General features: G+C 43.1%; 1 protein-coding gene across 1 annotated transcript in view; it reads right to left on the bottom strand.

The window, feature by feature from the left end:
- Nucleotides 1-20,808, bottom strand: part of ADGRE1 (adhesion G protein-coupled receptor E1) — a 59,448-nt gene extending 38,640 nt beyond the window's left edge. Inside the window, exons 1-3 of the mRNA XM_032394680.1 lie at nt 20,721-20,808; nt 18,332-18,385; nt 2,182-2,328 (exon numbers count right to left, since the gene is read on the bottom strand). Coding sequence (XP_032250571.1) covers nt 2,182-2,328; nt 18,332-18,385; nt 20,721-20,751 — 232 coding nt within the window. The 5' untranslated portion in view covers nt 20,752-20,808. The remainder of the gene's footprint in view (nt 1-2,181; nt 2,329-18,331; nt 18,386-20,720) is intronic.
- Nucleotides 20,809-22,198: the final 1,390 nt, after the last annotated feature.

Below are 22,198 nucleotides of genomic sequence, written 5' to 3'. Positions count from 1 at the left end.
GTATTCCTTCCAGCAAGGAGTGGGGTCTATATTCCCTCCCCTTGAACCTGAGCATGCTGTGACTGTGAAGGTGGTGACACCAAGTCCTAAAGATACCGTGCACTCCCTCCCTGTTCTCTTGGAACTCAGCCACCATACTGTGAGGAACCAGCCATGAAAAAAGCAGCTCATATGGAGAAGAACCAAGACCTCCAGCCCACAGCCCTGGTGGAGCAGCCAGCCTAAGGCCAGCACCAGCTCACCAGCCATGTGAGTGTGCTCTCTTTAAAGTGGATCCTCTAGCCCCCACTTGACCCAACTCAGTTGACACTGCATGGAACAGAGACAAGCCACACTCACCAAACTCAACCCAAATGACAGATAGGGAGACATGTTGTGAGGTGCTGCGGAATCATGACAGATTCATGAACAAAAAAATGATTGCCATTATTTTGATGTACTAAGTTCGCAGGTGCTCTGCTACCCAGCAGTAGATAAAAAAGAACAATTTGCAAACCCACAAAGAGCAATTTACTAATTGGAGGACCCATAAAATTGTGCAGTCGTGGTACCATGGGGTGGTCCAACCCAAGTCTCCTTCAGCCCTGGTCTGCCAAGTCATCCTAAACTCTTGCTACATATTTGTTGTGCAAATACAGCTTCAAGGCAAGTCTTTTATAGCTCCTCCCAGAAAACTGTGCCTCTCCTAGACAGAAATTGGGAGCTGCCCCTCTACATCAAGATCAGACCATAGGAATGTTCATTCCACTTTTATTTGAAGTAGTAAAACATTAGAAACAACCAATTAAGGCTGATTAAATCTGTAGTTGACATAAAGAATAAGGTAACGTGTTGCTTCATTCAACAAGTATCTACTGAATATTCACAAGATATCGGGCACCATAGGGAGGTCAAAGTCATAAAGGGGATGAAATCCTTGCTGTAGTATCCCATAATTTTCTAGATGCGGAATGTTGATTTCAACCCAAATTTGGAAACCGGAGCCCATCAGGACTACTGAAGCTTACCAAATAACCCATGAACTGTAACCCAAAGGTAAAGAAGGATTTGGGAGCACCCTGGGTACTACAACAATGGAAATGAATTATCTTATTCAGAGCCTAGCAAACTACAGCTCATGGGTCAAATCCAGTCCACCACTTGTTTGTATAAATAAGGTTTTGTTGGAACAAAGCCACATCATTCCTTCGTGTATCATCTATGGCTGCTTTTGCACTAAAACTGGAGTATTAAGTAGTCATGAGAGAGATCATATGGCTTGCAACCTCCAAAATATTTACTCTCTGGCCCCTTGCATAAAATAGTTTGCCGACCCCTGCTCTTATTCAGAGGCACAGTCAGATCTTGACTGTCAAGGGGAGAATTGGCATTTAAATATAAGAAATACAGACAAAGAACTTTGCTCATTCTGGGGATTATTTCAATTTATATTACTTACAACACTTGTACTGTGCCTAGCACACTGCATACACATGACTGCATTTAATTTTCCCAACTATCCTTTGAGGTAGGTACTCTCATACACTCATTCTACAGATGGAAACATTGAGGCTTAGAGAGGGTAAATACGTTTCCCCAACACCTCACAACTAGGCGACGTGATTCAGAAATTGCTGTTAGTCAGAAAGATGTGGGTTTGGAGGCCAGTTCAACCACAAGACCGTGATGAGTCATTCCAGTGCCCCAAGCAGTTTCCTCATCTGTACGGTGGGGATCATCATGATGCCTGCACTCAGTTTAATGTAAAAATGCATAGAAAGCCCTTCACAGGGGACCTGGTACTCAGTGAATGTTAGAAATTGTTGTTTTCTGCATGGAGAGACAACCAAAAGGAGACTTCCCAAAATGAAATCAGTGGTTATTTTTGGATATTGACAAATAGCATGGTTTTTACTTTTATTTTCATTCTAATGTTAGCTCTGAATCGTTGGAATGTTGAGTGAGCAGGAATCATTGTCATTATAGAAAAAGAAAGAAAACAATGATATACTCTATGTTGGCTAACTGAATTTAAATTAAAAAAATTTTTAAGAAAAGAAAAAGAAAGAAAAGAAGGATAAGGGAGGGTTAGGAGGAGAAAAATGTTCAGGAAAAGAAAAAGTACCTACATCCACTACCCAGCCAGCTTCCACCTGATTTTCCTACAATATGCTGGAGGGTTTTGAGGGGGTATGTACTTACCTTCGCATGTCACTCCTTGGCCCCTGAACTGCGTCAGTCCATTGCTGGACAGAAAGCCTCGTTTGCAAGTGCAGTAGTAACTATCCAAAGTGTTGGTGCAGGTTGCGTAAGCTGGGCACATGGTGGTATCCAGACACTCATTCACATCTGGGCAGCACAGAGGGAAGAGGTCAAATTAGAGCCCCAGAGTGGGCTTCAAAGGGAGCCAGCATGAGAATATGAAGGGGACTGCTGTGGGCTGAACTGTGCCTCCCAAAAAATATGCTGAAGCCCTAAACCCTGGTCCCTGAGAATGCAAACTTATTTGGAAATAGAGTCTTTGTAAATGTAATTAAGACCTCAGTGAAGGGGATGCCTGGGTGGCTGTCAGTTTAGCATCTGCCTTCAGCTTGGGTCGTGATCCCAGGGTCCTAGGATGGAGTCCCGCATCCTGCTCCCTGCTGGGTGGGAAGTCTGCTTCTCCCTCTCTCTCTGCCCCTCCCCACTGCTCGTGCTTTCTCTCTCTCTTTCTCTCTCTCTCTCTCATGCTCGCTCTCTCTCTCTCAAATAAATAAATAAAAATTAAAAAAAAAAAAGACCTCAGTGAGGATGAGATCCTACTGGAGTAGGATGGTCCCTTAATCTGATATGATTGACGTCCTTATAAGAAAAGGAGAAGAGGCACAGAGACAGGCTCAGGGAGAACACCATGTGGGCGACAGAGGCAGAGACTGGAGTGATGTGCCTACAAACCAAGGAACACCAAGGACTGCCAGCCACACCAGAACAAACTCTCGCTTAGAGCCTTCAGAGAAAGCATGGCCCTGCAGACACCTTGATTTCAGATTTCTGGCCCCCAGAACAGTGAGAGAATAGATTTCTGTTCTTTTAAGCCTCCTGGTTTATGGCAACTGGTTATAACAGCCCTGAGAAACTGTTCAGTGCTGTCAAGTGGGAGCATCAGCACTACCTGGGAGCTTGATGGAAAGGCAACATCTCAGGCCCCACCCCAGAACTGATAAATCAGAATCTGCATTTTAGCAAGACCATTGTGTGATCTGTGTGCACAGGAAAGTGTTAGATGCACTGACCTGGACACTTGCTAATGCAGGTGTGGTCCTCAGACCAACAGCATCTGCCTCACCTGGGTCCCAGATCTGGGAAAAGCAGATGCCGATTCTGCAGGTCTAGGAAGGGGCCTGACATTCTACATTTCTCACAAGCCCCTGAATGATGCTGATGCTGCTGGTCCATGGCCCACACCATGAGCATCAGAACTCTAGACACAAGAGTCTGAGACTCAACATTTCAGCCTTTGGAGCAGAGAAGACCTGGGTTAAAGCTCCAGCAGCAAACCTCCAAGGAGAGAACAGCAGCTATTGCCCCAGACCCATCTCTCCTGCTTCTTTTTAGTAACATGACCATCCAGTTAAAGACTGCATTCCCAGCATCTCCTGCAGCTAGGTGTGGCCACAAGGCTAAGATCTGCCCAGTGGGCACATGTAGAAGTGATATGCATAGTGTTTGGCCATGCCCTTAAAAAGAATAAACACGTTGCCTCCTTCCCATTTCCCCTTCTCCCTGGGCTGGAACATGGACAGAGTGGGCTGATCTATTCCTCACCATGGGGATGATGGTTTGGGAAAGCCACCATGCTGAGGGATAGAGAGGCAACAAGATGGGAGACACCTGGGAGCTAGGATGATCTGGGCAGCCCTGTCACCCTGTTCCACCTACAAGTTGGAGATGTATGAGAAGAAAAAGAATGAACTTCTAAAAAATAAATTTCTAAGTTGTTGTTTCATTTATGTGGAAACAGTCAAAACAACATCCTAGCCCGTTCAGCTCTGAGACCAGTGATTTCACCTCTTTGTACCTCAGTTTACCTGTTTAGCCCTCACCCTCACGTCCAGTGGGTCCCCAAGCCCTTGTGGTTCTCTGTCCAAATAGCATTTGGCATCTACCCACTTTTCTCCATTTCCACAGATCCTCTTCTGGATTCTACATCCCTAAATCCTTCATTGTCCCCTCCAATCTCTTCTCCACATAGTAGTCATCTCTGAATACAAATTTGATCATCTACCTCCACCCCTGCCTACAGTGCTCCCTGTCACACTCAGAATTAAAATCCAAACCACTTAACAGGACCCACAAGACCCCTGTGACCAGACCCAACGACGTCTTTAAGCCTCATCTCGTGTTCGTCTCCATTTCCAGACTTCCCACCTCAGGGCCTTTGCATGTGCTATTCCCTTTGCCTCTGCTTTGCCTGGCCAGCTCCTTTTCACTCCTCAGGTCTTGCTTAAGTGTCATTTCCTCCAGAAAGCCTACCCTCACTCTCCCAAGGCTTCCTGTGCTCCTCCTCTATGACACTTATAATAATTATAGTTGCTTGTTATTTGTGTGATTAGCTTTTTAGTGATCATTTCCCCCACCACATTGTGAGCTCCAGAAAGACAAAGCCAGAGGTGGAGGCAGGCTTCTAGGTGCCTGGGAAGAGACTTATTTGATATTATCATTCCTGTGGTCATCAGAATAATGGCCCCTCCAAAGATGACCACATCCTAATCCCCAGAACCTACAAATATATTATGCTATGTGGTAAGGGAGCACTAAGGTTTCAGATGGAATTAAGATTGGTAATCAGCTGATCCCAAGATGAAGAGATTATTCTGGAGATTATTCTGGATTACCCAGATGGGGCCAATGTAATCACAAAGGTCCTTATAAACAGAAGATGAAGCCAGGAGAGGCAAAGTGACACAATGTGAGAAAGACCTGGCCAGTCATTGCCGGCTTTGAAGATGGAGGAGGAGGGACACAGGCAAGGAATCCAGGTGGCCTATAGAAGCTGGAAAAGGCAAAAAGACAGATTATCCTCTAGAACCTCCAGAAAGGAACACAGCCCTGCTGACATCTTGATTTTAGCCCAGTGGGACCCACTTTGGACTTCTGACCTCCAGACCCGTAAGCTAATGTTTTTGTCGTTTGAAGCTACCAAGTTTGTGGTAATTTGCTAGAGCAGCCGTAGGATACTAATACAATTCCCATTACACAGATATGGACAACTGAGGCTCAGTGAGGTTAAGTAACTTGTCCAAGGACACACAGCTGTTGAGTGGCAGCTCCAAGCCTGTCGAAACCTGAAGTGAGGGATTTTCACTACTGCTACCCAAGAAGAGGTAGCTCTGGTTGGAAATGGAATCAATTTTCAGGCAATTTCTAAGACAATTCTTTGTGAAAACTTTTGTGATTAAGTCTGTTGCCCTGATGGACTTTGAGTTTCTAGAAAGCAAGGATTTGTGTCTGTGTCATTCACTGCTGTGTGCTGAGTGCATACAACAGTGCCCAGTACACAGTCGGTGCTCAATAATGAAGACCTTGCTGAGAAGCTAACATTAGAATAAAGACCAGAGGGAGGTGAGTGAGCTATGAAGGTACCTAGGGCAGAGGAAACAGTAAGTGCATGAAGGGGCAGGACCACGCCTGGAGATTTGGTGGAGTTACAAGCAGGTCGGTGTGGCTGGAACAGGGTGGGCAGGGGGAAATTGGAGGCCTGGACATGGACAGATCATGTTAGATCTGCTAGACTTCTGGCTTTCTATGGAGAGCATTGGGAGCCACGAGGTGTCTGAGTACAGCCAGGACACAGCAGGACTGAGGTTTTAACAGGATCCTGTGGCCCCTGGCTGGAAGATGAACTGTAGAGGGGCAGGATGACCAGGGAGGAGGTGCCTACACCTGTCCAGATAAGCGAGGATGGTGGATGCAACCCCACTGGGAGCTGTGGAAGGCACAAGATTCGGGGTTTATTCTGAAGGTGGTGTTAACAGGATTTGCCAATGGATTGGGTGTGGGGTGTAAAAGAAAGAGGAGTAAACGGTAATGCCAACATTGATTGGTAGAGTGGGAAAGCACTTTATAAAGTGCTGCAAAAACTTTAAGGGATGGATTATTCTCTGGGTCTTTAGAGTCAGGCTCTTCACTTCTTACAATATGCCTTGTTTATTTCCTTTCCCTGCAGGACATCTTAGTTGTACCTCTTCTCATTAACAGTTTCCTCTTTCATCTACAAAGGCAACATTGTTCTTTGCAAACTTCCGGCACATTGCCACTTGCGGTCTCTCATCTGAGCTTCCCATTACCCTCTTCCTCTGGCTCAATTGCTCATAACTCAAACCCACCCCAAATCAGAATTGCAACCCAGCCCTTTGTGACTTGGCACCTGCCAACCTCTCCAGCTCATCTTCTACTTTGTCCCATTAGCCATGCTCACCTTTGCTCAGTTCCCCAAATTCTTTCTGATCTCAGGACCTTTGCATGTCACCCCAAAGATCTTAGGACTTGACTTCTTCTTTGCCAATTTGAATACATTTTATTTCTTTTTGTTGTCTGATTGCTGTTGCTAGGACTTCTAGTACTATGTTGAACAACAGTGGTGAGAGTGGGCATCCTTGTCGTGTTACTGATCTTAAGGAAAATGCTCTCAGCTTTTCCCCATTGAGAATGATATTCACATTCACATGTGGGCTTTTCACAGATGGTTTTTATGAAATTGAGGAATGTTCCCTCTATCCCTACACTCTGATGAGTTTTAATCAGGAAAGGATGCTGTATTTTGTCAAATGTTTTTCTGCATCAATTGAGAGGACCATATGGTTCTTCTCTCTCCTCTTATTAATGTGTTCTATCACATTAATTGATTTTCGAATGTTGAACCACCCTTGTATCCCAGGGATAAATCCCACCTGGTCATGATGGATAACCTTTTTAATGTACTGTTGGATCCTATTAGCTAGGATTTTGTTGAGAATTTTCACATCCATATTCATCAGGGATATTGGTCTGAAATTCTCCTTTTTGATGGGGTCTTTGCTTGATTTGGGGATCAAGGTAATTCTGGCCTCATAAAATGAGTCTGAGAGTTTTCCTTCGGTTTCTATTTTTTTTGAAACAGCTACAGAAGAATAGGTATTATTTCTTCTTTGAATGTTTGGTAGAATTCCCCAGGGAATCCATCAGGTCCTGGACTCTTGTTTTTTGGGAGGTTTTTGATCACTGCTTCAATCTCGTTACTGGTTATTGTTCTATTCAGGTTGTCAATTTCTTCCTGTTTCGGTCTTGGTAGTTATAGGTTTCCAGGAAGGCATCCATTTCTTCCAGGATGCTTAATTTATTGGCATATAGTTGTTGATAATAATTTCTAATAATTGTTTGTATTTCCTTGGTGTTAGCCATGATCTCTCCCTTTTCATTCATGATTTTATTAATTTGGGTCCTTTCTCTTTTCTTTTGGATGAGTCTGGCCAGTGGTTTATCGATCTTATTAATTCTTTCAAAGAATGAGCTTCTAGCCTCTTTGATCTGCTCTACTGTATTTCTGGTTTCTAATTCATTGATCTCTGCTCTAATCTTTATTATTTCTCTTCTTCTGCATGGCTTAGGCTTTATTTGTTGTTCTTTCTCCAGTTCTTTGAGGTGTAAAGTTAGTTGGTAAATTTGGGATTTTTCTATTTTTTTGAGTGAGGCTTGGATGGCTATGTATTTCCCCCGTAGGACCGCCTTTGCAGTATCCCATAGGTTTTGGACTGATGTGTTTTCATTCTCATTGGTTTCCATGAATTGTTTAAGATCTTCTTTGATTTCCTAGTTGACCCAAACATTCTTAAGCAGGATGGTCTTTAGCTTCCAAGTGTTTGAATTTCTTCCAAATGTTTTCTTGTGATTGAGTTCCAGTTTCAAAGCATTGTGGTCTGATAATATGCAGGGAATAATCTCAGTCTTTTGGTTGAGGTTGAGACCTGATTTGTGACCCAGTATGTGGTCTATTCTGGGTTGAGACCTGATTTGTGACCCAGTATGTGGTCTATTCTGGAGAAAGTTTCATGTGCGTTCCAGAAGAATGAGTATTCTGTTTTTTAGGGCGGAATGTTCTGTATATATCTATGAGGTCCATTTGGTCATAGTACTAGAAGTCCTAGCAACAGCAATCAGACAACAAAAAGAAATAAAAGGTATTCAGATTGGCAAAGAAGAAGGCAAACTCTCTCTTTTCACAGATGACATGATACTTTATGTGGAAAACCCAAAAGACTCTACCCCCAAATTACTAGAACTCATACAGCAATTCGGTAATGTGGCAGGAAACAAAATCAATGCACAAAAATCAGTTGCTTTCTTATACACTAACAACACATCTGTAGAAAGAGAAATTAGAGAAACAATTCCATTTACAATAGCACCAAAAACCATAAGATACCTCGGAATAAACCTAACCAAAGAAGTAAAGGATCTATACTCTAGAAACTACATAACACTTATGAAAGAAATTGAAGAAGACACAAAAAGATGGGAAAACATTCCATGCTCATGGATGGGAAGAATAAACATTGTTAAAATGTCTATGCTGCCCAGAGCAATCTATACCTTCAACGCCATCCCAATCAAAATACCAATGGCATTTTTCAAAGTGCTGGAACAAACAATCCTAAAATTTGTATGGAATCAGAAAAGACCCCGAATCACCAAGGACATGTTGAAAAAGAAAAACAAAGCTGGAGACATCACGTTGCCCGATTTCAAGCTATATTACAAAGCAGTGATCACCAAGACAGCATGGTACTGGCACAAAAACAGACATATAGACCAATGGAACAGAATAGAGAGCCCAGATATGGACCCTCAACTCTATGGTCAAATAATCTTTGACAAAGCAAGAAAAAATATGCAATGGAAAAAAGACAGTCTCTTCAATAAATGGTGCTGGGAAAATTGGACAGCTATATACAGAAGAACAAAGCTGGACCATTCTCTTACACCATATACAAAGAAACTCTAAATGGATAAAAGACTTCAGGGTGAGACAGGAATCCATCAAAATCCTAGGGGAGAACAGAGGCAGTAACCTCTTCGAAATTGGCCATAGGGCTTCCTTCAAGACATGTCTCCAAAGGCAAGGGAAACAAAAGTGAAAATGAACTTTTGGGACTTCATCAAGATAAAAAGCTTCCGCACAGCAAAGGAAACAGTCAACAAAGCCAAGAGGCAACCCATGGAATGGGAGAAGATACTTGCAAATTACACTCCAGACAAAGGGCTGGTATCCAAGATCTATAAAGAACTTCTCAAACTCAACATCCAAAAAACAAATAATCAAGTCAAAAAATGGGCAGAAGACATGAACAGACACTTCTCTGAAGAAGACATACAAATGGCTAACAGACACATGAAAAAAATGTTCATCATCATTAGCCATCAGGGAAATTCAAATCAAAACCACATTGAGATACCACCTTACACCATTTAGAATGGCAAAAATTGACAAGGCAAGAAACAACAAATTTTGGAGAGGTTGTGGAAAAAGGGGAACCCTCTTACACTGTTGGTGGGAATGCAAGTTGATATAGCCAGTTTGGAAAACAGTGTGGAGGTTCCTCAAAAATTTAAAAATAGAGCTACCCTATGACCCAGCAATTGCACTATTGGGCAAAGATACAGATGTAGTGAAAAGAAGGGCCACGTGCACCCCAGTGTTCATAGCAGCAATGTCCACAATATCCAAACTATGAAAACAGCCGAGATGCCCTTCAATAGATGAATGGATAAAGAAGATGTGGTCCATATATACAATGGAATATTACTCAGCCATCAGAAAGGATGAATATCTAACTTTTGCATCAATATGTATGGAACTGGAGGGGATTATGCTAAGTGAAATAAGTCAAGCAGAGAAAGTCAATTATCATATGGTTTCACTTATTTGTGGAACATAAGGAATAGCATGGAGGACATTAGGAGAAGGAAGGGAAAAATGAAGGGGGGAATCTGAGGGAGAGATGAACCAGGAGAGACTACGGACTCTGAGAAACAAACTGAGGGTTTTAGAGGGGAGGGGGTTGGGGGATGGGTTAGCCCAGTGATGGGTATTAAGGAGGGCACGTACTGCATGGAGCACTGGGTGTTATACAGAAACAATGAATCATGGAACACTACATCAAAAACTAATGATGTACTGTATGATGACTAACATAACATAATAAAAAAATTAAAATAAAAAATAAATAAAAAATAAAAATAAAAAATAAAATAAAATAAAAGCAAAAAACCCCCAAAAACTTGCAAGTAGACTGTTAAGCTTTGGCTCAAGGGCACACTATCTCATCAACATAATTTAATCATCAACATAACTAATGGAAAATTAAACTTGATGTTCAATATGTTGTAATTCCTGCCTCATACATCCCATGACTATAGATTTTCTAAAATGAGTTAATTTTACATAATGAAATGTCATACTAGACATAAAAATTCTTTTGTCTTCTTTTGTAACTTTATTTTGGAGTAGGAATTATCTCATTTTTTCTTTAATTAGTAAATGATTTTTTTACAACTTATAAAAGTAGCTCTTGAATGAATAATTTGTTTCCTTAGATCTACATAAAAATTATCTAACAACTAGAAATTTGAGAAATGGAATCAACTTGTACTTTACAGTTTGTATAGTGTTTCACCTAACTGTCATATCAACTCTACTGGGTTCGAATAGCGGGCTCCCCAAAATTCATGTCTACCTAGAACCTGCGAATGAGACATAACCTGGAGATTAGATCTTTGCAGATATATTCAAGTTAGGATAAGTTCATACTGGGTTAGAGTGAACCCCAAATCCAATATTACTGAAGTCTTTATAAGGAAAGGAAAATTTGAACGCAGAGACACACAGGGATAATGCCATATAATGATGAGGCAGAGATTGGAACAATGTGTCCATACATCAAGAAATGCCAAGTATATAAGCAACCACCAGAAGATAAAAAGAGGCAAGGAAGAATTCTCCTCTGAAAACTTCAGAGAAGGTATGGTCTTGCCAATACCTTAATTTGGTACTTCTGGGCTGCAGAACTGTGAGAGAATAAATTTCTATTGTTTTAAGCCATCAAAAAAAAAAAAATATCTTAGGACTTGCCAGCCTCCCTAATTGTATGAACCAATTCCTTATGATAAATTTTTAATCTATATGTATCCATCCTATTGGTTCTGTTTCTCTGGATAACTCTGACAAATACAAACACCTGCTATATGTCAGGCACTATTTTAGGCACTATGGATTCAGCAGTGGAACAAGACACACAAAATTCCCCACCTTCACAGAGCTGATAACCTGGAGAGTTGAGGGTGAGAGATACAACGTCAAAAATAGAGTAGTCACTGAGAAGATGACACATGAGCTGAAATATAAAGAAGGTGAGGAAGAGAGCCAAGTGTATATGTAGGGCAAGAGCATCCCATGCAGAGGGCACAGCTCATGCAAAGGCCCTGGGGCAGGACTGGGCCTGAGGTATTGGAGGAACAGCAAGGGAGGGATGTGTGGCTGGAACAGAGTAAGCAAGGGGGAGAGAGGGATGAGGGCAGGGCAGGGCAGGGAGGGGACAGGGCAGGTCATGTCGGGCCTTGGGGGCCTCCGGGAGGATTTGGGCTTTTACCCCAGGGTGGTGGGAGCCCTGGAGGGTTGTGGGCAGAAGAGGCGGAACTTGACTTGGGCACTCCCTGGTGTCCTCTGGTGGCCACTGCAAGGGCAAGAAGCCAGGAAACCCCTTCAACAATCCCCCTGAGACAGACACATGATCCTCAATCATGAGCCAAACAACTTAATGGATGATCACTTAATTGACCCAAGCGTAAGGAGACTCCAAGGGGCAAAAAAAGACTTTTAAAGATAGAACTAGAGCTTCTGTTTCATTGGTGCCCCCCAAGCACCAGGCCCCTTCCATGCATTTCCTGCAGGCCCACAATAATGCTTCCAGATGGGTTGACCTAGTAACCCCGGTTTTCCCAGGAGTTTCCTGGTGTTATCCTTAGAAGTCCAGAGTCCCGGGAAGCCCCCTCCCTGTCAGAGGCAAACCAGGACAGTTGGTTACCCTATGTCAAGGTAAACATTAGGACTTAATTTTACAGATGTGGAAACAGATATGTTTGCATAGCCTCCCCCGGGTCACACCGCCAGTCAGAAGGAAAGAGAACAGCAGCTAGAATGGGCAAGGTTGGCAGGGCATCCAGGGGTCCTGGCCATTGCCCTGACTGAACCCACTCACTACAGCTTTGGCCCAGCCAGTATGAACCAGAAAATTTAGGTTTCTCTGAGGAGAGGGAGGGTTGACATAATTGTGCACCTGCCATGTTCCAGGTACCATTTGGTACCTGTATCTTACCTCATATAATGTTCATCAAAACCCAGTTGGATTAACCCCTCTGACCCTCATTTTCGTAGAAACTGAAGTTTTAGGGAATTTGTTGAAATACGTGAGCACTGGAACCAAGATTCAAACCCAGGAAGTATGACTCCAGAACCCACCTCTTAACAACTGCACATGGAGTCAAGTCCTCACAACTATCCCATCAGGTGGGGGGGGGGATCAGGTGTGTGTGTGGGGTCATTGCAATACCCATTAATCAGATGACAAAACTGAGAGCTGAAGGTGCTTGCCCAAGGTCTAATTGCCTTCAGTCTGGGAGGCCTCTTCCCAGAACACATGCTCTGCAGCTGTCACCAGCCCACAAGCAGAGCAATGAGAAGCCATCAGATCCCTTTGAAAGTGGCCGTGAGCCAGCCAGTCTCCGTATTTCCCCGAGTGCCAGTGATTACAGCAGCAAGTTAGGAAAGCAGGAGTGGGTATGTGAAGGGGAAAACCCAGTCTCCTCCTGGGGATTCTCCTACATCAGCTCATGAGCCCTTCACAACCTGCCAGGTAAGAAGGGGTGGGATAGTGGCCACTCTTGGCACCCACCACCCCCCATCTGCTTTACCGGGATGGCATACCCATCCCCCAGGCAATGACTGGCAGACAGGTGCAGGTGAGTTACAGCACAGCTTCTGCCTTGCATCTGAGCAGGTGAACCTCTGGGATGCACTTCACACTCCAGGGCTCCTTGTGAGACCAGGCTATGGCTGAAACTCTCCCAAAACACCTTCTGGGAGGCTAGTTTCTCCTCCGCCCTGTCCTACTTCCCTCATTCCCCTGCAAGTGCTTCCTGACAGTCCTCCCTCAATAAATTACTCACACAAAAATCCTATCAGGCTCTGCTTCTACAGAAACTGACCAAAAGCAGATGGTCATCCTTATTTTCGTGCATTTTTGTTTTGTTTGTATCTTTTTTTAAGAAGATAGTAATTACTTGTAAAAAAAATTCAAACAATGCAGAAGTATATAAAATTAAAAGTGAAGATCTCTCAGTCCCCCATCCTTATACCTGGAGGAAATCACTGTCAAAAGCTTAGAGTGAATCCCCTCCACGCTAAGTCCTATTCACAGGCTCAGTCATGCAAGTATATTATTAAATATGAATAAATTTATAAATTCACACAATTTTCTTAACACAAGTGAGATCATACAATATACAATCCACTGTGTTCTTCAAAACAGTAGCTACAAATCATATATGGCTGTTTGAGTTTAAATTTATGAAAATTGGGGCACCTGGGTGCTCAGTTGGTTAAGTGTCTGCCTTCAGCTCACCTTATGATCTCAGGGTCCTGGGATAGAGCCCTGTCTCGGGCTCCCACTTAACGAGGAGTCTGCTTCTCCCTCTCCCTCTACCCCTCCCCCCACTCGTGCTCTCTCTCTCTCTCTCTCTCTCTGAAATAAATAAATAAAATCTTTTAAAGGGGGGATTGGTTAGCCCGGTGATGGGTATTAAGGAGGGCACGTACTGCATGGAGCAGTGGGTGTTATACAAAAACAATGGATCGTGGATCACCACATCAAAAACTAATGATGGTGACTAACCATCTAATTGTATGGTGACTAACATAACATAATAAAATTAAAAACAAACAAACAAACAAATAAATCTATGAAAATTAAATAAAATGAACCATTCCATTATTCGATCCTATTAGCTTTATTTCAATTGCTCAGTAGCCACTTGTGACTAGTGGCTACTATAGATCCAGAACAGGTCCATCATCATAGAAAGTTCTGTTGGACAACTCTGTTGTGCTCTTAACTTGCTTTTTCACTTAGGAGTAGGTCTTGCAAACCAAGAGCAGCAAAATTTGTCAAGCATGGAAGCTGGGTGATGGGTACTGGGAGTTCATTGTACTATTTCCCCTACCTTTGAATGCTTGAATATTTCTTTTTTTTTTTTTTTTTTTTAATTTTATTTTTTTTTTAATTTTTTTTATTGTTATGTTAATCCCCATACATTACATCATTAGTTTTAGATATAGTGTTCCATGATTCATTGTTTGTGCATAACACCCAGTGCTCCATGCAGAACGTGCCCTCCTCAATACCCATCACCAGGCTAACCCATCCTCCCAACCCCCTCCCCTCTAGAACCCTCAGTTTGTTTTTCAGAGTCCATCGTCTCTCATGGTTCTTCTCCCCCTCCAATTTCCCCCCCTTCATTCTTCCCCTCCTGCTATATTCTTCTTCTTTTTTTCTTTCTTAACATATATTGCATTATTTGTTTCAGAGGTACAGATCTGAGATTCAACAGTCTTGCACAATTCACAGCGCTTACCAGAACACATACCCTCCCTAGTGTCCATCACCCAGTCACCCCATCCCTCCCACCCCACCCCCCACTCCAGCAACCCTCAGTTTGTTTCCTGAGATTAAGAATTCCTCATATCAGTGAGGTCATATGATACATGTCTTTCTCTGTTTGACTTATTTCGCTCAGCATAATACCCTCCAGTTCCATCCACGTCGTTGCAAATGGCAAGATCTTATTCCTTTTGATGGCTGCATAATATTCCATTGTATATATATACCACATCTTCTTTACCCAATCATCTGTTGATGGACATCTTGGCTCTTTCCACAGTTTGGCTATTGTGGACATTGCTGCTATAAACATCGGGGTGCACGTAGCCTTTCGGGTCCCTACTTTTGTATCTTTGGGGTAAATACCCAGTAGTGCAATTGCTGGATCGTATGGTAGCTCTATTTTCAACTTTTTGAGGAACCTCCATACTGTTTTCCAGAGTGGCTGCACCAGCTTGAAATGCTTGAATATTTCTATAATAAAAAGTTAAGAGAAGGATATGTATGGGGCAACTTTCCAAGTCAGTCCATACAGATCTAACTCATGCTTTTGAACACTGTGTAGTTCCCATTGTGTCCAAAGGCATTAACTGTGCCAGAGATGTCTTGATAGCCAAAGGTTCAAGCAGAAACTCCACACTCCCCTTTCCATGGTATGGAATTGTCACTAGCAGGCAGCTTACCCACCATGGACTACATTTCCCAGCGTGCCTTGTGTCCAGGTATGGTCCTATGACCCTGAGCAAATACCACATGCCTCACTGCCAGACCTCGGTTTTTAGAAAGTGGGTGTGCCTTCTCCACTGTTTCTTTTCCCTTTGGCCATGGTTTGCAGAAGACTCTGAGACCCTCAAATGGCTGAGCCACAAGACAGAAGGAGTCTGGGTCTCCAAATTACCGTTTGGAGGAAAAATCACCCACTGGCCAGAAATATCTGCATTGGACTCTTAAAAATTTTTTATTAAGCCATGGACAATTTTGGGTTTGTTACAGTAGCTAGGGTTACTCTAACAAACACAACGTTTTATCCAACCAGTCCCTCATGTAAACAAACATTGATTATTCCAAGTTGTTATCGGAATAGTATAATGAACACATCCTTGAGTGTATGGTGACGTATCTCTGTACGTTATACAAATATCTCTTTGGAATAAATTTCTGGATTAGGAATTTCTGTGTCAAAGTGTATATGCATTTTCATAGTATTTTATTAAGTATGATATAGAGAGAAAAGCACAAATATTGTAAGTGTGCACTTTGATGAACTATCACAAAGTTAACATCCCTGTGTTTATAATTTTTAATTCCAGTAGTGCCCAGTTTTCTCAAATTTAAGCCTTTGGAATTCCCACTTACAAATTCCTTGTATGTGCCTTGACTATAACATCTCTCACACTCTCATGTGAGGCACAGATTCTTTCTTTTATTTATTTATCTACCTAACTCGCCTGTGCAGTATCAGGCCCAGGCTGGGTCCCAGAGCTGTGAAGAGTCACACAATGACTTCCTCACCAGCCAAGGGCTTTCTGGAATCAATAATAATGATCGATTTTTTTTTATTTTTTTATTTTTATTTTATTTTTTTTAAAAGATTTTATTTATTTATTTGAGAGAGAGAGAATGAGAGACAGAGAGCATGAGAGGGAGGAGGGTCAGAGGGAGAAGCAGACTCCCTGCCGAGCAGGGAGCCCGATGCGGGACTCGATCCCGGGACTCCAGGATCATGACCTGAGCCGAAGGCAGTTGCTTAACCAACTGAGCCACCCAGGCGCCCTCGATTTTTTTTTTAAAGATTTTATTTATTTGAGAGAGAGAGAATGAGAGAGAAAGAACACACGAGAGGGGATAGGGTCAGAGGGAGAAGCAGACTCCCTGCCAAGCAGGGAGCCCGATGTGGGACTCGATCCAAGGACTCCAGGATCATGACCTGAGCCGAAGGCAGTCGCTTAACCAACTGAGCCACCCAGGCGCCCCTCGATTTTTTTTTTTTATCAAGGTGACCTTTTTGGAAATATAGTGATATGATTTTCTCTTTTCCACTTATATGGTTGTGAGCCCCCTCCCCCAACACATTCTGCCAAAAGATTTACTCTCATTCAGGAAGAATTAAGATGTCTTAGCAGCAGACATACATGAAAGCCAAACAGTAATGTTCAGGTTTTAATTACCAAACTGGATGTTTGGGTTCCCAGCAAAACAATAGCCTTGAAAGCAAAGCCTTATAAGATGAAAGAGTTTTGGAAATCTAGTGTACAGCATGGTTACTCTGGTTAACAATACTGTATTGTATACTTGGAAGTTGCTACGAGTAGATCTTAAATATCCTTACCAGGAAAAAAAAAATGGTAGCTATATAAGGTGATGAAGATATTAGTGAACACTATGGTGATAATCATTTCTCAATATACGTGTGTATCATATCAACATGCACGCACCTTAAACGTGCACAATGTTATATGTCAGTCATATCTCAATAAAAAGATTTTGCAGTAACCAGGCTTGAAGGACTGGAAAGTAGAGTTTTCATTAAGCCATGGTATAAGGGAAATATCTATCACAAGGGAAGAGAAAACATTGTAGGAAGCTAATAAAGAGAGATGAGAGGAACCCACCAGGAGCCCTACTCCTCTGCCACCTCACCTCAGAAACTTCTGGACAGGAATGGGTGAATTTAGGGGTATCAAGGCTAGGGCCTGACTTCTCCCAACAAAAGCCAGGCAGAATTTCCCAGTCTAGAAGAGAAGTTTCCTTTCTGCTGCTATCATATCCAACAGGGTATGAGAGCCAAAGATTAGAACCCACAGAGGAAGGTAGCCAGTAGGAGGTCCAAGAAAACTCTTCTGGGTTCCTATAGCCTGAACATGGAAAGCAGAAGCTCCTTTGTGGACCCCTGGGGGGTACAGAATTGCAAAGAGGACTACCAGACAAGCAAGGTGGGGCCATGCTCTACCGGTAGACAAAACATCCCATCCAGAGTCCACCCTTGACAGCCACAAGATCCCATAGTTGCCCCTACTCTAACACCCAGCCACCATTTTGGGAGGACCAAGAGTAGGGTAAGAAATTTGAAAGATTAACTGAGTTTCCCAAATAAGGCTGAGCCAGGACTGAGACACTAAGGACCTGAAGACCTGGCAACGTTTTTCCTCTCCATCCAGCAGCAGCTTATGTAGAAAATGAGAACACTTAATACATTTTTAAAATGCATTCTTTCCACATTGAGTTGTAGTTTGAGTAAATTTCATCCCCATTCCCACCACACTACCATTTATGAAGCTCTCATCCATATACCAGGTGGGTAACAAAGTTACCTCTTTTGATTTAAGCTTCACAATGTACCCTTGGGATAGGAACCTGTGTTAACTGTATTTCACAGCTGAGGAAAGTGACCATCAGAGAGATTTTGTGTGACTCACCTGAGGTCACACAGTGAATCCAAGGCACAAAGGTAAGTGCCTGGAGCAGGAACCGGGAGACCTGGATATTATTTATCCCTTGCTCTGCCACTGAGTAGCTCCCAGCAAGTGTTCAGCTATGGCTCAGCCTCCTGGGACAGAAGGGTCTCGTCCCCAGAAAACATCCTCCCACACATTGAACATATGGATTCTCTTTGACCCACTTACCATCTGTCATTGATTCCAATGGGAACAAAACCCAGATGAATATACCACAATACCCTGTGAAGAAAGAAAAGAAAAACACCATGAACCATCAAGAAGCAATGTGCTCAACCTGAAAAGTACTCCTGGAATGGCCTCGTTTAAATAAGTTTGATGAGATATCCAACCAAATGACAAACATACAATATTTCACGTAATACTCACAGCAGCCATTCCTGCTTTTCTGCACTTTATGTTTTTTCATTTTGTTTGTATTATCTTAATTTTCTTTTCAATTACAAACAAAGTTCCAGCTGATTTTCAAAAATATACCCTAAAACATGTATTCTCAAAAGAAATGACATCTCCCCCCAAAAGGGCAAAACTTGGTTCTTAGGGAAAGATGAAAAAAAAGTGTCTAAAAGGCAGTGCAGACCCCAGCATTTAGCTCTTCTCTGACATTACCACCTCCATGACCCCCACTCCCACCACCCCCATCACCACCCCCACTACCCCCATGACCACCACCCCAACCCCACCACTCCCGCTACCCGACCTCCACCACCCCCACCTTCATCCCCACCATCCCCACCATCAATGTCATCATCACTACTCTGCTAAAAAACCTCAGGGCAGAATAAGCAGCAATAATAGCTAATACCAGCCCTGACACCCCAAAACAACAACTTGGCATTCCTGCATTTGTGGTCCACGAGTTACCTGCTCCTTCTAATTAAGCCTGCCAGTCAACAAATCCCACAGACCCAAACCCCTGACATTCCCATTCATTATCATCAAATAAAATTCTGCTCGTTAATTATTTTAGAGGCAACAGAACACTGTTTTTAAGCATACCAACTCTGGAGTCAAAATGTTTGGGTTTAAAAATCTGGCTTCACTAATTACTGACTGCATGGCCTTGGAAAAGTTATTTAATCTCTTTGGGTCTAAGTTTTCTCTTCCACAAATAGATGCACTGGACCACAGCCTAGGAAGCCCACACTTGTTGCTCAAAATATTGTCCCTCATTCAGAGATTTATTGGCTTTTTTTTTATTATGTTCAGTTAGCCAACATATAGTACATCATTAGTTTTTGATGTGGTGTTCAATGATTCATTAGTTGTGTATAACACCCAGTGCTCATCTCTCTCATTCATAGATTTGAACCAGTGACTAAAACTTGAAAGACAACTTTTACATCAACATGGATGGGACTGGAAGAGATTATGCTAAGTGAAATAAGTCAAGCAGAGAAAGACAATTATCATATGGTTTCACTTATTTGTGGAACATAAGGAATAGCATGGAGGACATTAGGAGAAGGAAGGGAAAAATGAAGGGGGGGGGAATCGGAGGAGGAGACAACCATGAGAGACTATGGACTCTGAGAAACAAACTGAGGATTTTAGAGGGGAAGGGGGTGTGGGGATGGGTTAGCCCGGTGATGGGTATTAAGGAGGGCACATACTGCATGGAGCACAGGGTGTTATACGAAAACAATGAATCGTGGATCACTACATCAAAAACTAATGATGTATTGTATGGTGACTGACATAATATAATTAAATTAAATTAAATTAAAAAAAAAACTTGAAAGACAGGAAGAAAACCACAACATAGACCATAAACAAGACCAGTACAAAACTGACGCCTGAAGAAAGGGAAATAAGAGAACAGACAGGAAGGCTCCATCTCACGGCTCAGGCCTCAGCACAAATGTCACCCCCTCCAAGAGGTCTTCCCTGACTTCCCCCTTCAACATAACCCCTAGTTACTCTCTTCTTTTGCGGCACTATCACTGCCTGAGATGCTTTTGTGTAGTTATTATTTGGGACAGCATGGCATAGTGATAAGCAATAAAGCATACAGACTCTGGAGTCAGACTGCCCGCCCTACCCCCAGTTAGCTAAGTAGTCTTGGGCAAGTCATCTAATATCTTTTGCCTCAGTTTCCTCCTTTGTAAAATGGGGCTATTAGTGACCCAGTATCTGGAAGAGTTTTGTGAAGTTATCTGAGGAACTTAAAACAGTGCTAGGTGGGTGGTTGCTGTTATGGCCAGTGGCTTCTTTTCTACCTGTCCCTCCCACGAGGATGTCAGCCTCATGACAGCAGACAGCAGGAATTGCTTGTTTACCACTGCTCTCCCCTCAGTGCCTACAACAGCATCTGGCACATAATAGTTGCTCAGGAACTACAGGTCAAATGAATAACTATAAAGAAAGTCGGCCCTGACAGATGGAATTCCCTATGCTCAGTGATTTTTGCCAAAGGTCCCCCAATGAAGGTATTGGCAGTATCCAACCTAGAATTGGGGCCTCTGGCTGGATACTTCATGTCCTTCCCTTTTCCCTACAGTCTACATCCAGTGCAGGCTTCCCCCAACACTCCCATCACCATTCATCCCACACTCACCCCAGAAGAGGAGAAAGCTGAAGTTCCACATGGTGCCGTGTTTCTCTCATTCGAAGAGGGAACCTCTTCTTCAGTCTTGGGGTTTTCAGTAAACAGAATGTGTGGGAAGAGGGGAGGGGTGGAGCCAGAATTGCTCAATGCCACCAGAGCAAGACGGCCCTTTTTGCTGAATTGCCTGCCACTGAATGAGGACAGCATGGCAAACCCCTAATTTTCTCTCTGCCAGAATGAAGAGAAGTTGGTCTGGCTAATGTGTCACTGTGTTCTCCCTTTCTCCAATTGCTCGTCTTCCTCCACACTTGTTTTTCTTTCCCCACCAACAGCTACCTCTCAACCTTCTTTCATTGCCCCCAACTATAAATATACTACAACCACTTGTCCCCAGTGAAGCAAATCCCAGACCCAAAGTTATCTTCCCAGAATGTCCCACACAAATAACCACCACAGCCATCATGGACCAGGTGCCATGCTAGACACATTGCCAACAAAATTTAATTTCATCACATCACATCAATATCATCAAGCAAGGATTCTGACCCCCACCTATTTTACAAAAATTAAATTAAATTAAATTAAATTATTAAATTAAATTAAATTAAATTAAAAATGAAACTGAAGCATGGAGAGGGGATAGGACTTGTCCAAGATTACTTGGAGTCAAGATTTGAATGCAGGACCCTCTGGCTCCAAGGTCTAGCACTTGAACCATCCCATATGCCTCCATCTCTCCTACATCTGACCCCTGCACAGCAGCACTCTACCACATTCCCAGCCCTAACACACCTGCACACACAATCTCACACACATGGAGGTCTGGTAATGTCTTGGCCAGGGTCCCCAGAAGCAGATGCTGAGACCAGGATTCTAGTGAAATTAGTTTATCAGGGAGATGACCCCAGAAAACTCCAGCTGGGGGGGGGTGGGCAGTGAGATTGGGATGGGAAAGGGTCCCAGGTGGCCATGCCATCTAGAAAGTTGCATTAGAGCTCAATCTCACTGGGGACCTCTGAAAGGCAGCCCAGAGTAGTCTTCAGTTACCCCAACAGAGGGGCGACGGAGCTGGGGTATCTATCAACCAGCTACTGCCGGTCATGCATTGAGGCTCACATCAACCCACAACACCTTGGGCCTGGCCTCCTAGCAGAGAGAATGTGCATAACCAGAGTGTAACCCCATTGATAACAAAATGCAGCAGCTGATAGTTGGCCTAGTGTGACCCAAGGGATTGAGGGTCACAGGTGTGAGTAGGCACCAAAAGCATCTGCCACAAGTTAAAAATGAGGCACAAAGGCCAGCCCCAAGTTCTTGGGAAGAAAAGCCCCCACATGTTTCTGCATTCTCCCTTTTGCTCTGTGCAAAGCAAAATACCCACCTTGCAGTTATGATCACTGAAGAAGATCCATCAATGGTCCCCCGTGTGTGCATCAAGGGACTCTACCCAGTGAGGTTGTAGTTAAGAGCCAGCACAAATGACGTGG

The sequence above is a fragment of the Phoca vitulina genome, unplaced genomic scaffold (genome assembly GCF_004348235.1).
Source record: "Phoca vitulina isolate PV1807 unplaced genomic scaffold, GSC_HSeal_1.0 scaffold81, whole genome shotgun sequence".
Lineage (NCBI taxonomy): Eukaryota > Metazoa > Chordata > Mammalia > Carnivora > Phocidae > Phoca > Phoca vitulina.
The sequence above is the reverse complement of the archived record's forward strand: the minus strand, read 5'-3'. Positions and strand labels throughout refer to the sequence as shown.